Raw genomic sequence first — 14,331 nt, 5'->3', positions numbered from 1 at the left:
GCTAAACAGAAAGTTTTGGAACTGGAAGACAGGCAGAGAGCAGAGGAGAATGAGAAGGCAAGACTAAAGGTAGAAGAGGAGCAGAAACAAGAAGAGGAAGAGAGGGAGAGGGAAAGAGTGAAGCAAATAGAAGAGGAGAGACTAAGAGAAGAGGAGAGGGAGAGAAAGAGAGAGGAGGAAAAGGAAAGAGAGAGGCTGAAGGAGGAGGAGAGACAGAGAGAGGAGGAATGGAAAAGAGAACGGTTGAAGGAGGAGGAGAGGGACAGAGAAAGGCTGAAAGAAGAAGAGAGGGAGAGAGAACGACAATTGGAGGTCATGATCCAGAGACAGAGAGAAGAGGAAAGAGAACGGGCGAGGCAGAAAGAGGAGAGACTGAGAGAAGATGAGAGACTGAAAGAAGAGGAGAGGGAAAAGGAGAGATTGAGGGAGGAAGAGAGATTGAGGGAGGGGGAGAGATTGAGGGAAGAGGAGAGGGAAAGGGAAAGGCTGAGAGAAGAGGAGAGATTAAGAGGTCAGGAACAGGAGAGAAAGAGATTGGAGGAGAAACTGCGAGAGGAGGAAATGGAAAGAGAAAGGTTGAAGGATGAGAGGGACAGAGAAAGGATGAGAGAAGAAGAGAAGGAGAGAGAAAGACAATTGGAGGTGATGATGCAGAGACAGAGAGAAGAGGAAAGAGAACGGGCGAGGCAGAAAGAGGAGAGACTGAAAGAAGAGGAGAGGGAGAGAGAAAGGCTGAGAGAGGAGGAGAGGGAAAAGGAGAGACTGAGAGAGGAGGAGAGGGAAAAGGAGAGACTGAGAGAGGAGGAGAGGGAAAAGGAGAGACTGAGAGAGGAGGAGAGACTTAGAGAGGAGAGGGAGAGAACCAGACTGAGAGAGGAGGCCAAAGCGGAGGAAATGGAGAGGGAGCGACAAAAGGAAGAAGAGAGACTGAGAGAGGAAAAGAAGATGAGAGAAAGACAGAGAGAGGAGGAGGAGAGAGAAAAGAGGGAGCTGGAGAGAAAAATGCAGCAGCAAAAAGAGGAGGAGATGGAGAGGGAGAGACTGAGGCAGATAGAAATGGAGAAACAGAGAGAGGAGGAGAGGGAGAGACAGAGGGAGGAGGAAAGGAAGAGGCGGATAGAGGAGGAAAGAGTGAAAGAGCAGGAGAAAGAAAGACAACGACAAGAGGAATTGGAAAGAAAGCGAGCCGAGGAAATAGAAGCAAAGTTAAGAGAGGAAGAGAGAAGGAGAGAAGAGGAGGAAAGGGAGAGAGAGAGACTCAAAGAGGAAGAACGGGTCAAGCAGCAAGAGGAGGAGGTGAAGGAAAAGCTGAGAATGGAGGAAGAGGAGAGAGAAAGGGAAGAACTGGGGTTGAAGGAGGAAGACAGGGATAGAGAGCGCGCGGTGGACGAAGTAGCACCAAATTTAATCAGCTTTGATTCGGAAGACCTGCCTCCCAAGTCAGAATCACCTTCAACCGAGAGTCAAGTCGGCGTTGTTTACGACGACTTTTCCGTCAGGAAGCCTCTGATCGAGATTGTTTATGACGATTTTTCGGTCAAACCTCGGAGATGGGGCACGCAGGCTCAGGCCGACGCTAGTCCTGTCCAGACGGGGGCGGCTCACCCTGGGCTTGAAGAGGTGGGGGTGCTGGTGCCACCGGAGGTCAAACCTCAGGAACCTGAGGTATCAGAACCAGAGCAGGTGGAGACACCAGACAGTCCGGAACCCTCCCCAGTCCAGGAGAGCCCAGCAGAAGCAGAGCAAAACGCAGAGGAGGTGGAGGAAGAGGAGGGGGAGAAGGAGGAAGAGGTGCAGAAGGAGGAGGAGGTGGAGAAGGAGGAAGATGAAGAGGAAGAAGATGGCACGCAGGAGGTAAATATGTAGTCTAATGTATTCAGTCCCATTCTGTTGGACTGCAAGGCACATGCGTTGTATGCACGCTTGCCACACTACTTGCCTTGGTGCTGTTTGAAACTTGAACAGAATTTTTGATGTGCACATACTTAAATCAGTAAAAGTAAAAGGAAAGTTGCATGGGAGGCAAAATGGTACAATCGCACAAAAGGAGGGTGAGGTTTAGGATAGAAACAGGAGTGTACACGTAGGTGGTTATTTTAACACTGAACCAAGCCTGGCAGTCACACACCTCACCTGCACCAACACATTGCCAGTCCTGTAACACTAGGAGAAATATCTGAGACTTGTTATACTTGCTGCAGCCTGATGAAGTCACAGCTTAAGAACTTGATGTGTTTGCATGCATCTGCGTGTGTGTGTGTGTGTGTGTGTGTGTGTGTGTGTGTGTGGCACATGCATCCGTGTGTCTGTGTGTCTGTGTGTAGGTGTGACATTGAGTAATGATACAGGCATGCCCTGAAATCCACATCTATGCGCCATGTGCCAGTATTATCTGCCTTCGCTGGCAGCAGCAGCTCATTTCTTAGCAACAAAAAAGATATCAGAGTACAGAGTGTTAGAGAAAGATAGGTGTTGACTTAATAGGTGTGGCGATAAAAACTGTAGTAACAAAACTCATGGCCGTGACTGTGCCCGGTTTCCAGTTTGTGCTCTCAAATCACCAGCCTTGGAGATCATATATCAGGGAAAACAAAAAGTAAGCAATGTATAATATATTCATCCTTTCTTTGTGATCCTTCATACAGATAGTACAGACAGGTTTTGTGCAAAAGCAGGACTTTGCTGCCTCCTTCTTTCAGGAAGGAATATTTCTAGACCCTGGAGTGTAATGTACCATTCAAGCCAGTTGTTTGTGTGTGTGTGTGTGGGTGTGGGTGTGGGTGTGTGTGTGCGTGTGTGTGCTTGGCCAGCTATTTAATAAGTGTGTATGCTTCTGACTTTCAGTTCATTTATTTTACTTTCAGTTCCCAATTAATTTGTTGGGTCCCACAAGCAACTATAACAGTATAAGACATGACATGAGACACTCTCACTGTGTAGGGGTAAGGATGTAGGTGTGTGGTTGTGTGTGTGTGTGTGTGTGAGTGTGAGTGTGTGTGTGTGTGTGCATGTGAATGAGAAAGCATAGAAGGAAGTGAGGTTTTGACTTCCTTTGCATCTCTACCACCATTTATAACTCGTCTTACTTGTGTATAGAGAAATCACTTCTATATCAAGTCAAAGGAAAGAGTGCGGGAGAGAAAGACGGGATATGTACATGTGAAGTGAAGGAGGGATGGATTATTTCATGTGGCCATCTTGGCTGGGCTATCTCCAACAACTTTGGGTGAGTCTCTTCAGTGGGTCTTTTCAATAGCCAACTAATGTTGCAATGTCAGCCATGCTAGTTAGCGATGCTGGCCTGATCAGTTTGGAGTTAATAGAGTAAGAGGCTATTGTGACTCAACAAAGATAAGACACTGAGCTTGGTAGATGAAATGTCAGTTAAAATCCAGTTAAGATAGCCTAAGTTATATACTTGTATATAAATACACACACAATTTAAAAGAGCAACATCAAGTCCATCATTATTTGAACAGATGGACGAACATTTTATAGACTGAATAGAGGAACAAAGAACATTTCTTAGAAGCCACAGCATAATGAAGACACTTTAGCGGCACCGGAAAGAGCAACAATGAGATGAGAAAACCTGCTTGGATGTTGAACAGCTGGGGTGTATTCAAAGACTGCCTCAGAGTATGACACAGGTAAAATTAGAATAGACCTCCTGCTAGACAGAGACAAATACAGCAACCACAAACAATTCAGGGTTACCGAAGCGATGAGCGGTGGTTCCACTCAATGACACGGCATCTGACTTCCTGAAGAGCTGAGTGGGCCACGCCAGTCAAGACAAATAGGATCATTAGCTCCTGTTGGGGCATGTAAAAATTTTTGCAGCGTTAATTACAACAAACTTTGGTAGCGCTGAGCTTGGTGTGTGTGTGTGTGTGTCTCTGTGTGTGTGTGTGTGTGTGTCTATGTTTCTGTGAGCTGTGTGTACATGTGCTTACTTATGCAAACACTTACCTACATGACCAGAGAGCTACCATAAGGGGGCATTGTACATACCCACTTAACAGCCATTAGGCCAATCATATTGTTGCCTTGTTTGTCATGAGTATAGCCATTACATTACATTACATTACATTACGTCATTTAGGAAACGCTTTTGTCCAAAGCGACTAACAATAAGTGCATTTTGTCAACAGTAGTCAAACCAACTGTATATTACAGTCTTCATCACCGAAGCATTTAATAGGAATAAGTAGCATTTGTAGAATCTTTTTTTTTTATTAAGAGTAGAAGGGAAAGAAGATTGTCACAAGATTAATTGAGGAGATGAATTCAAGTCAGGCCCTGTTTTGACCACTGAGTGGCACTGCTGCTCTTACTGTAGTAATCCCCCTACCCTCTTCCTGTCTGCACCACAGAACCCACCAAGGTTTCCTTATGCACCTTGTAGCATTACAGTGTGGCCACCATAACAAACACAGACATTTAATAAAATAACATCTAATCTAATCATAGTTTTTGGCTAACCTTTGTATGCTGGAAAAAAAAACTCATCTCCACAGCAAAAAAACTATTGTGTGCACGGTGAATCAGACACAGAAAAGCTATTCATTTTGGCAGAGCAGAACGAGTGAGATGTTTACTGTGCAAACACAGGCTGTGCAGCCGACCGGCCGTCCGCATTCAGGCCAAGTGACTGACTAACAGACAGACAGACAGACAGACAGATAGATGGATCTTATAGTGAGTAGGTGTTATGTGGTCATCATGTCCTCAATTAGATCTGGCCAACAGGGCAGCGTATCAGAATTACCATACATGGTGCCCCTATCTGAAGCCCTCTCTCTCTCTCTCTCTGTCCTACCACTTAGTCTCTCCACCCCTTTTTGAGAGGATCCCCCCCTCCCCTCTCACCCCCTCCCACCACCACCACCCTTTCTCGCGCACACACACACACACACACACACAGAGAAAAGGGTGGGCAAATCCACGGACAAGAAAGTTCACATGTCCCCTATCTGCTCTCTCACTCATCTTGCGCTCTCTGACTCTCACAACACCTCAGCGTTTCTCTCTTCCTATTTAGCCTTCTCTCATTCTCTCTCTCCCTCTCTCTATTAACAAAAGCAGAAGGAAGGCAGTCTCTTCGTTCACTCGGTTACCTGCGTTTACCTACGGGGAGAGGGCAGTGGAGGGAGGTACAGAAAGCACCTTGGCCCAGCCGGTCTTACCTTCCTTCCCTCGGGATTTTCCACCTCTGAGCACAGACCTCAGCTTTGTTTGACGTTCTCTGAAGTCACTCAGGTCTAGGGGGAGAGAAAGGGGCGATCAAGCTCTCTGTACCTGGCTTCGGATGTTTGGAGCAGCAGATGTTTCCCACGCTGCTTTTTTTCTGAATGGAAAATGGAGACGCGGTGCGAGCCGGGACATAGGTGTACAGGCGAACGGGCTTGACGGTGGCAGAACATGTCTGAGCAAAAGAGAAAGAGAGAGAGCTGAAGAACAGAGGTAAACATTGAAATTGTTCTGTGCAAGACTGAAAGCCTTTTTTCCTGTTTTTGTTTTGTTTTTTTACTTCCAAAGTTGAGGAAAAGGGAAGTAAGTTTGGCTCGTGACTGAGAGTTCTCTCCATGTGACTTGCATGGATGATAATGTAATGTTGGGAAAATCGCCGTTTGGCTTGCTGCAGTTTAGGAAGTCACATCCATCATTATGAGCGCTGCAGTGAAACAGAGGGAGTGTTGTCACAGTGCAAACACATGGCCGGTCAGACTTCTTTACTGACAGCGACTAATAGACGAGGCTGTTCCAGTAAGTTTGTGTAACCTGAACCATAAAAAACATGGAGAGAGAGGATGGATCGCACCTAAATGGAAGGTCGACATCAGCTGGTTCTATATGAACTCAGAGTAGACCGCCAAGAGTCTACTTCCTATAAAAGACAATTTCTGCTGTCTATATCTTCTGCTTCCTGAAAATGACAACTGAAATCTAGACCACAGACACAACCTTCCAGCTCTCCGACAAAAACCCTTCATCTCCAACAAAGCCGAGCTTGAGCTTCCCCCGGTGACCCAGTTTCCATGGTGACCCTAGTGCCAGGGCGACCAGGTGTGTGAGGTTACCAACCATGCAGTACTTGGGAGGGAAACTGTCGGCCGCCCAGCTCCAGGTGGGGGGCTGGGTGGGCAGCGTGCGACGCTCCTTGCAGGGGGCTCTGGAGCTGGTCTGGGGCACTGCAGAGGACAAGCAGGAGGAGGCAGAAGAGGAGGAAAAAGAAGAAGAAGAAGAAAAAGAAGGTGGAGATGGAGGAGGGAGGTTCCAGAGGGCCGTGTCGCCACTTCGTAGCTTTGCCCGACGCAGCAGGAGATCCCTGCGTAACCTCTCCATCCGAAGCCGGCAGACTCTGCAGAGGAGAACCACCGAAACCTGCTCTGTAAGAGCTGATGGAGTAACCCAGCAAACCACATGAGTTCTTAGGAAATTTCTGTTCTCTCCATATCCTTGTGAAGTCTGAAGAATAGAATTGTTTCCAAAAAAACAGATATTACATAGGCCAGTAGCATATAAAGACATAACTGGTGTGTTTCCATTGGCAATCTTTCTAATCAGCACTATGCTTAATAATAAACAAACTTATTTTTTAGGCCTAGGTTCATGGTAGCAAGACCCAGGGTTCTGGTTTTATTAAAACTTTGCACCAAAGCCCCATGTATCCCATATATGTTCATGTCCTAGTCCTATGGGTGCACCCCCATACGTCAGGACATAACCATGCAAAGCTAAATAGGGAGCATGTACAGTTCCCCGCTTCAGGAATAACATATCTGATAGAGTCGTCTTTATGTAGTGTGTTATCAGTGTACATGCATGCTGTTTCCCTCTCTGTCTGTGGTGTGTGTCAGAGACTAGAGAAAGGACTACAACAAAGTCTGACAGAGTTAGATAAGGTTCATGGAATTATGGCTGTGTGTGTGTGTGTGTGTGTGTGTGTGTATTGTGCATATCTATGCCTGTTGTTCAAGCTAGTCTTGTTTTGGTTTCACTTTGGCATATTTTCCATCCAAGGCATATTATATTTTTTCACTGTAGCGTTGAAGATATTTTGACATGGCTGATGCCATTTTATTTTCTTCTGTCTTTTTCACAGTTGAAATAGGTAACTTTGCCCACTATAATTATCATACTCATATTAAGGCCCATATTGGTATCTTATATTCCACTGTCAGTAAAATTAGAACAGCGTTTCATGATACTTTGTCATTATCAATATCTTAATTTTGAGAAATATGAATTCTACACTAAACCCCGGTATAATATATAAGTGTGGTTTTGAATTCTATTAGTGTCTGTAAAGAGATGTCAAGATGAAGCAGAAGATTTTGAGTAATGATAGATTTTAGTGATCAAATAACCTTCAAAGTAGCCCTTTGTCATATTTATTTTGAAGAGGATACTTTCCAAGAACTACCATGCTGCCAAAAAAATACTTTCAGCACATGGCCTTTGTCAGTTTTCAAAACAATATTTACCAGCAGATATATCTGATATTGTTCATTTATTCACATCTGTACTGGAGCCAAAACGTCAGCCGGGGCCTGGTCCCAACTGCAATACACGAGGCTGTTGTTTGTCATATCTGGCTTGCTACTCTGTATTTCACTGGTTTTATTTAGTATTTATTTGAGACATATAACCAGAATTTCCAAGTACCTGAATCTATACTCAAGACTCCCAGACTCTGACAGTCTGTCTCAGTCTATCTGAAGTGTTGGCTGCAGTTTATGTGTGTGTGTGTGTGTGTGTGTGTGTGTGTGTGTGTGTGTGCATGTGTGTGTCTAGTACATATGAGGGTGTGTGTGATACAAAGACCAAAAAGAAAAGAACCCGCAGGCTTTTTCCACTCTTAATTTGATGATCCATCACTTTCCTTCATTAGAGGTGAAGCTTTGTTGACAGTCTGAACTAGCGTAAGACTGTTGTGCTTGCATCTATAGTAGATGTTATCCTCTCCACTACAGCGTAAACAAGGTCTCTCAAACATTCCATTGACCATGACGAAAATGTAATGGAGCAGAGCTATAAAGAATCCTGCCCTGTCTTGACTTGCACATCCTCCGCCCCCCGAGCACATACTGTACATGTGAGTAAACACACACACACACACACACACACGCACACAATGTTGTTTTATGGCAGCTTGGCAGTGTAGTGTTGTTACGGTGAAGTTTTAACTGCACTCCTCTGTTACTTAGATTTATAATAACACTAGTAATAAATTCCATATATATAGTGCCTATCATTTGCAGAGGCAAATCCCGAAGTGCTTAACAAGCAAAAGTAAAGACAAGGAAAAGGAAAACAGGGGTTCAAATGTAGTTTTATACTTGTAAAGTTGTGGTTGTATAGAAGTTGTACATACAAAACTATGAGTTGATGAGTTGCTTTACATATTAAATGATTTTGTTACTGGTAGAAAGTCTGAGGAATCTAATGGAATAATCGATGTCTGGATAGAAACACTCTTCTTCCCTAATCTGTGTATATCTCTGAATCTCTCTCTGTATATGTAGATTAAGGTAGATTGTTTCTGTTCCAGAGTACAGTATGTGGAGCGAGGTTGGCTATTTCTTTGCCTCCATGTGTGGACTGTGGAAGACTGTTCTTCTGCCTCCATGTGTAGTGTATCTGCCATTCCAGTTCAAATCAACGCAATTAAACAGTCATTTTACACGATGTCAGGACTGAGATACATAGCCGTTGTACAAGTTCCATTCATTGTTGCATGCATGTTTTACTACAGCAAGTGCTGCACTGTAGTCTCCTTGTTGAAGAGGAATGACTTTTTACTTGCCAGGAGGCTCGTGGAATGGCCTGGGAGCCAGGTGTTTGACAGACATTGTTGTAACATGATGTTACAATCTGCCAATTCAATTCTACTTCACAACACAAAATGAAAAGGCTGCAGTGACCACTGCAGTAATAGAGGCAGGACAGATGCAGGATAAATGCATGGTGGCGGATTTCTAGCACTGGAGACTACTTCTCTGTGCGTATGGACTTTAGTAGGCAGACTGTGTTTCTCTCTGTACATCTACACCCACTCTGTTTGCGGTTATAGGAAAATCCTCTCTCAGTAGCCTATTCATTCACGCTATGATGCTGCCAGATAAGAGACATTGTGCAAATGAAGCTGCCCAGTTGCCCCAAGCAATAAATGGACTTATGAAGTAGATGTGTATGAAATCATAAGGCCAGTGGTGTTTACACTGGAGCTGTGTTGTATCCAAGTAACAATAACAAACAACGTTACATTGGGATGTGCCCCTTGACAAAATGTGAAGTGAGCTTAAAGGAATGTGTTTGTGAATATGTGTACAGTAGTTGCTGTTGTTTTGTGTGTGTGTGTGTGTGTGTGTGTTCACGTGTGTGCCACCATGCATTCCTGCATGTGGGCGTGACTGTATGTGTGTGCGTGCGTGTGTATGTGTGTGTCTGTGTGTGTGCGTGCGTATGCATATAGGCGTGTATGCATATGTGTGTGTGTGTGTGCACGCATGCACTTGATGTTTATTGAGGACAGCCTACCCTCTGTGACCAGCTCATTAAAAGATGCATGCTTGGCTGGTTGTTGGTCCTCTCTCTCTCTCTCTCTCTCTCTCTCTCTCTCTCCCTCTCTCTCTCCCTCTCTCTCTCTCTCTCTCTCTGTAGTTAGTAGTGTTGGCTCAGCACACAGTCCGTTCTCTCCCTGCCTCAGCTCCACACTGTTTAGTTGGGCACACACTAATCTACAAAACCCAGGCAAACATTAATATAATTTGATATCATATGATGCATAATGTGGTAGACAGAGCAAAGCATAGGTGCACAGTCTAGGTCATTGGTTAGATATCTGCACTAGCACAAAATGAAATGCTTTGGTTGATACTCAGTTGGCATGGAATTTTGCTACAATATCCCACACTGTCAAATGCTTCTAATGTTGTGTTCCTCTGTTTTTTTCTTCTGTTCTCCCTCTCACTCTCTCTCCACTCTCTCTCTCTCTCTCTCTCTCTCTCTCTCTCCCTCCCTCCCAGGAGCAGGTGACGAGTTATTGTACAGATGGAGAAGGTCCGGACACAGAGGCTTTGATAGACGGTGAACCAGACCAGCAGTATGGGTCCTGCGAACAGACTCAGTCTCCTGAATCTGACAGGTAGGAAACAGATTGCACCACAACAATGCATTACAAGCCTCACTTGCTGCGGACTACAGACTGACGTCATCGCTGTAGCTTTAAGAGGCTTCATTTCCTGCATCTCCGCTGATGGAAACAGACAGGACTAGACAAGTTCAAAGAGACGATATAATTCAAGCTGAGTACACCTGCAAATAGAAGCCCTATAGCTATCTATCACACGTAAAATTAAAGTCTTAAAGTAAGTAGCCTAAAGCTGCAGTTAGGAGAGCCAGGCTTCTCTTAGTTCTCTAAGTAAGATCAATGAAGCATGTAGTGCAGCTGATAATGATTCATCTCTCCACTGTGACCGAAATTACTTTTCAATCTGGATATTTATGTGTTCACACACCATATTAATTTGAAATTGATTTGACTTTTAACTCTTGCGTGGTTGGGCCATTGAAATGACAAAACACAACCTCTTGACAGATTTCTGTGTTTTTTAACATCAAACCTATGACAGAACAACAAAGTGCAGCTGTACACTGAAATGTGGTAAAATTCTCTTCAGGCTTCCCAGAGTATTTCCAAGAGTTTAGCCTCCTGTGCCCCCTTGTGGCTGAGAAAGCACAATACAGAAACTCATAACTAGGGCTTGGTGAAACTGGACCAAAATACTACTTTCAAATCCTACTCCTGTGCCTTCTCACAATGTCAATCTGTATTCGAGCTTGATTCTAAATAGCTTTCTTCCTCCTCAGCACAAAGCCCGTCCCTGACCAGGGTCCTGAAGTCCCAACTGACGACCTTGATGCCACTCCTCTTCGCACAGAGGAAGAGCTGCCTGCGTTCCCCGAGGTTGGTAACTCTGTGCACTCCGAGGTTGATGTTTGTGTGTTACTTTGCATATCTCTCACATCTGGGAAAATATGTGCGTTTGTATCTGTAGTCTCTTTGTTGTTTTGTGGTGGGGCATTGGTACATATACCCATGAAAGCAGTGTGTATTCATTGCTTGCCTGCCTCTGTGTGTGTGTGTGTGTGTGTGTGTGTGTGTGTGTGTGTGTGCACAGAGCTCCACTCCTCTCCTAGACAACCGCGCCCAGAGATCGAGGGCAGAGCTGGGTAAGAGGAGAAGTCAGCGGACACGCCTGCCACGCCCTGCCCGTCCCGGCTTGACCCTGCCCCCTCAGACAAAGAGCCCCGCCCCTGACTGGAGGGCCTGCGACTCCACAGGTTCTATTAAATATGTATCTAGCAGATATAAGGTTAACTAATCCTCATGGAGGGCTGAAGCTCAGCAATTATTTGCAAACTCAATATTTCTTTTAATGAAAAGTAAATCATTAATATCTTAATTTTGCAACCAAGTACATACACTCCAGTAGCCATTCAGGCGAAAAAACTGTCTTGAAATGTTGATTTATGGCATGTTCTGACAGATCTGTTAACTCACTGTTTTCCCAGATGGAAAGGCGGTGTGTGCCAAGCAAAAAGAGTCAGACTCTGAGGAGGAGCAGCCCAGACCGAAGGCGGTCTGCTGTCCTCCTCCCACCGCTCAGAGAGTCTCCCTGTTTCCTGGGTTGAGTGCCTCCTCTCTAATGGTAGGTGCACTCAGGATTCAAGGATAACTTAGATATAACAATATGATTTTCAACCTTGGTAATATATTACATGATATTAATGGATGGCATTTGCATTGAGGAGCTGTGTACTTCCCTTGCTTTCCAAGGCTCAGCTAAAAAAGAGAACAGGTGGAGGAGGAGCTGGAGGAGCAGAGGAAATAGCAGTGGAGAAGGACAGTCCAAGTGAGGAAGTGGCACCCTCCCCCTCCCAGCTCTCCCGCTCGACTCGCTCTCCCGCTCTCCTGGCAGGGGCGGCGCGAGTGCTGCCCCCCCTGGGTGGCACGGATGGAGGGTAAGCACCAAACATGACAACGCTGCCGCACTTCACAGGAAATTATGTAGCAAAACGGGTATGTGTGGTAATTATGACATCCTTCTGATTTGTGATCCTGTGTGTGTTTCAGGCCTGCCTCCTCTCCCTCGTGGCTCAAAGAACTGAAGTCTAAGAAGCGTCTGAGTCAGTACGACAGCGAGACTTAGCCAGAAACGGGTGAGTTAATATGGGCGAGGGAAAGCATTTGAATACCAGAGACCCTGATTCTTTGCGGCCTAATGGAATCTAAATAAAAACTGTAATGATAGCATCTGGCCATGCAGAGATTTTTGTTCTTACTATAGAAATATGGAGTTCGATAGAGACCCTTTCCTCCTCAGGACCTCTGTTGGGCCTATTTCTCTTGGACTCGGGACTTCCTTCCAATCATTTGCTATTGCATTTTGCAGTTCTGGTTCCTGTAGAGCTTATTGGAAAGGACATGGCGATAACATAGCCAGGGTTATGGGTTTGAATGCCACTTGGGCCACCCATAAGAATGAATGGGCCACTCTAAGAATTAATGAATGCACTCATAGTGTAAAATCCAGCAAATGATATGTGACAAATGCTGAAGATGATGCCTTCCCATGTGTTTCTGTCTGAACTATACTTCGGTTTCCTTTCAGGAGACGCTGTGCCATTGCTGTTGAGCAAGAATCGTTCCATCTTAGCGGCTGTTGCTGACAAACACCTTGTCATGGAATTGCTCCATTTTGCACCTCAACTGCCTTATGATGGACTCTCATTGAAATATGCAGGAGGGAAACGCAGGCTTTTGCTGAGCATCGAGGCCATCATGCCCTTTTCATTTTGTTGAAACTTGAACTTATCAGCATTTTATCTGCAGAATAAATCACAGAGATTCTGTGCCTTTCATGTGCCAAGACTGTGATGTGTTAAGGCCACGCACATGCTTTATCTACTGTTATACAGAGGCTCAATGGAGTGGGAATGCCCCAGTGTAATTTAGAACAAAGCCATGGATTATCCTTTGTTATTGTTTCATGTTTTGTTTTGATGTGTAAGTCCATCATATACTGACTGGCACTGATGATACTAGGCCTACAGCAGGTAATCTAGTTTCATGTGCACACACACACACACACACACACACACATGCACACACAAACACATACACACACAAATGAAAACATTCAAAAATATGTACAGAAAATAATGAGAAACATATCAATCTATTTAGTTGGACCACTATAATGGATTGCACCTTGTGCACATTTAGTTTAAATTGTACAAAATACCTTTTACATTATTGTGCCAGTCACAGATCCTTTCAAGTTAACCCACCTAGAAGCACTTTAAGAACAATAATTAATACTTCCATAGATAATACGTCCATAGAAGCAATTGAATAAGCAACTACCTAGCTGCAGTAACATGGTCAGGGGATACATGTTGAATGAAATTCAGCAAAATTTTAAAATCACTAACGCAGAAAAATCTATCAATCTCTTCTTCTATCTAATCGATTTCTTTAATGTGCCTTTGTTTTTATTGGTAAAGAATGAGTGTCTTCAGTACTGTAATCATTTGCGATCAATATCTGTATGATAAAAGTAAATTGTGGGAATTATATAAAAACATTTTCTATCAAATGCAGTTAAATTGTGTGTGTGTCTTCCATGTGAAATAGGTAAACGCATATTACAAGAAATGTCAGTGCGGTATGAAAGCATATGTTATGTGCATTTGGAAATACACAACATATGGTCTCACTCATGTCCTACAAACAACTTGTTTGCATCTGTCCAGGCTTTTGATAGTGTTGAAGGTTGGCTGTTATCGAACTAGTGATGATACTGCAGATACTGAAGAAGAACTGTGTTAATGTGTGCATGCAAAGTGAGGAACGGCCATGGAGAACTGAGGAACCCACAGATATAAATGAAAACAGTGATATGGTACAGCACCATGAGAAAACAGGGAGTTGGAAGGAGTTGGACACCAGATGAAGAGAAAGTTAAGAAAGCGGGCCAAGATAGGCACTGGAGTGCCAGATAGCTGGGTGGGGCCAATAGTGCTGAGTGAGATTGATCTCTGTGCGTTCTCTTGGCTGGCAGTGTGTGTGTGTGTGTGTGTGTGTGCGCCCGGTGTTGGGCCATGGGCATGATGGCAGCGCGGGCAGAGCAGGGCAGTGGTTGCCAGTGTGCCAGGGGCAGAGGGTAAGCCTATTGAGAGGCAGTGTGATGGACACAATGGGAGCGACAGACTTGCTGCATCAACAGGCTTTTTGCTGCTGTGGCCAGAAATAAACCA

At 44.6% G+C, this 14,331-nt stretch overlaps 1 protein-coding gene across 2 annotated transcripts in view; it reads left to right on the top strand.

The window, feature by feature from the left end:
• LOC139907940 (uncharacterized) overlaps window positions 1–13,194 on the top strand; it is a 17,513-nt gene extending 4,319 nt beyond the window's left edge. The window contains exons 3-10 of one of the 2 annotated variants that reach the window (XM_078283577.1): window positions 1–1,854; window positions 10,035–10,153; window positions 10,879–10,975; window positions 11,190–11,352; window positions 11,584–11,720; window positions 11,849–12,033; window positions 12,146–12,231; window positions 12,687–13,194. The exon at window positions 1–1,854 is cut by the window's left edge and continues 571 nt beyond it. In XM_078283577.1, the coding sequence (XP_078139703.1) occupies window positions 1–1,854; window positions 10,035–10,153; window positions 10,879–10,975; window positions 11,190–11,352; window positions 11,584–11,720; window positions 11,849–12,033; window positions 12,146–12,221 (2,631 nt within the window). In that variant the 3' untranslated portion in view covers window positions 12,222–12,231; window positions 12,687–13,194. Of the gene's footprint in view, window positions 1,855–10,034; window positions 10,154–10,878; window positions 10,976–11,189; window positions 11,353–11,583; window positions 11,721–11,848; window positions 12,034–12,145; window positions 12,232–12,683 lie in introns of both variants that reach the window. The other variant, XM_071894469.2, reaches the window with a different exon arrangement.
• The last annotated feature ends 1,137 nt before the right edge of the window (window positions 13,195–14,331 follow it).

The sequence above is a fragment of the Centroberyx gerrardi genome, chromosome 5 (genome assembly GCF_048128805.1).
Source record: "Centroberyx gerrardi isolate f3 chromosome 5, fCenGer3.hap1.cur.20231027, whole genome shotgun sequence".
In the NCBI taxonomy this organism is placed as follows: Eukaryota; Metazoa; Chordata; class Actinopteri; order Beryciformes; family Berycidae; genus Centroberyx; species Centroberyx gerrardi.
The sequence above is the reverse complement of the archived record's forward strand: the minus strand, read 5'-3'. Positions and strand labels throughout refer to the sequence as shown.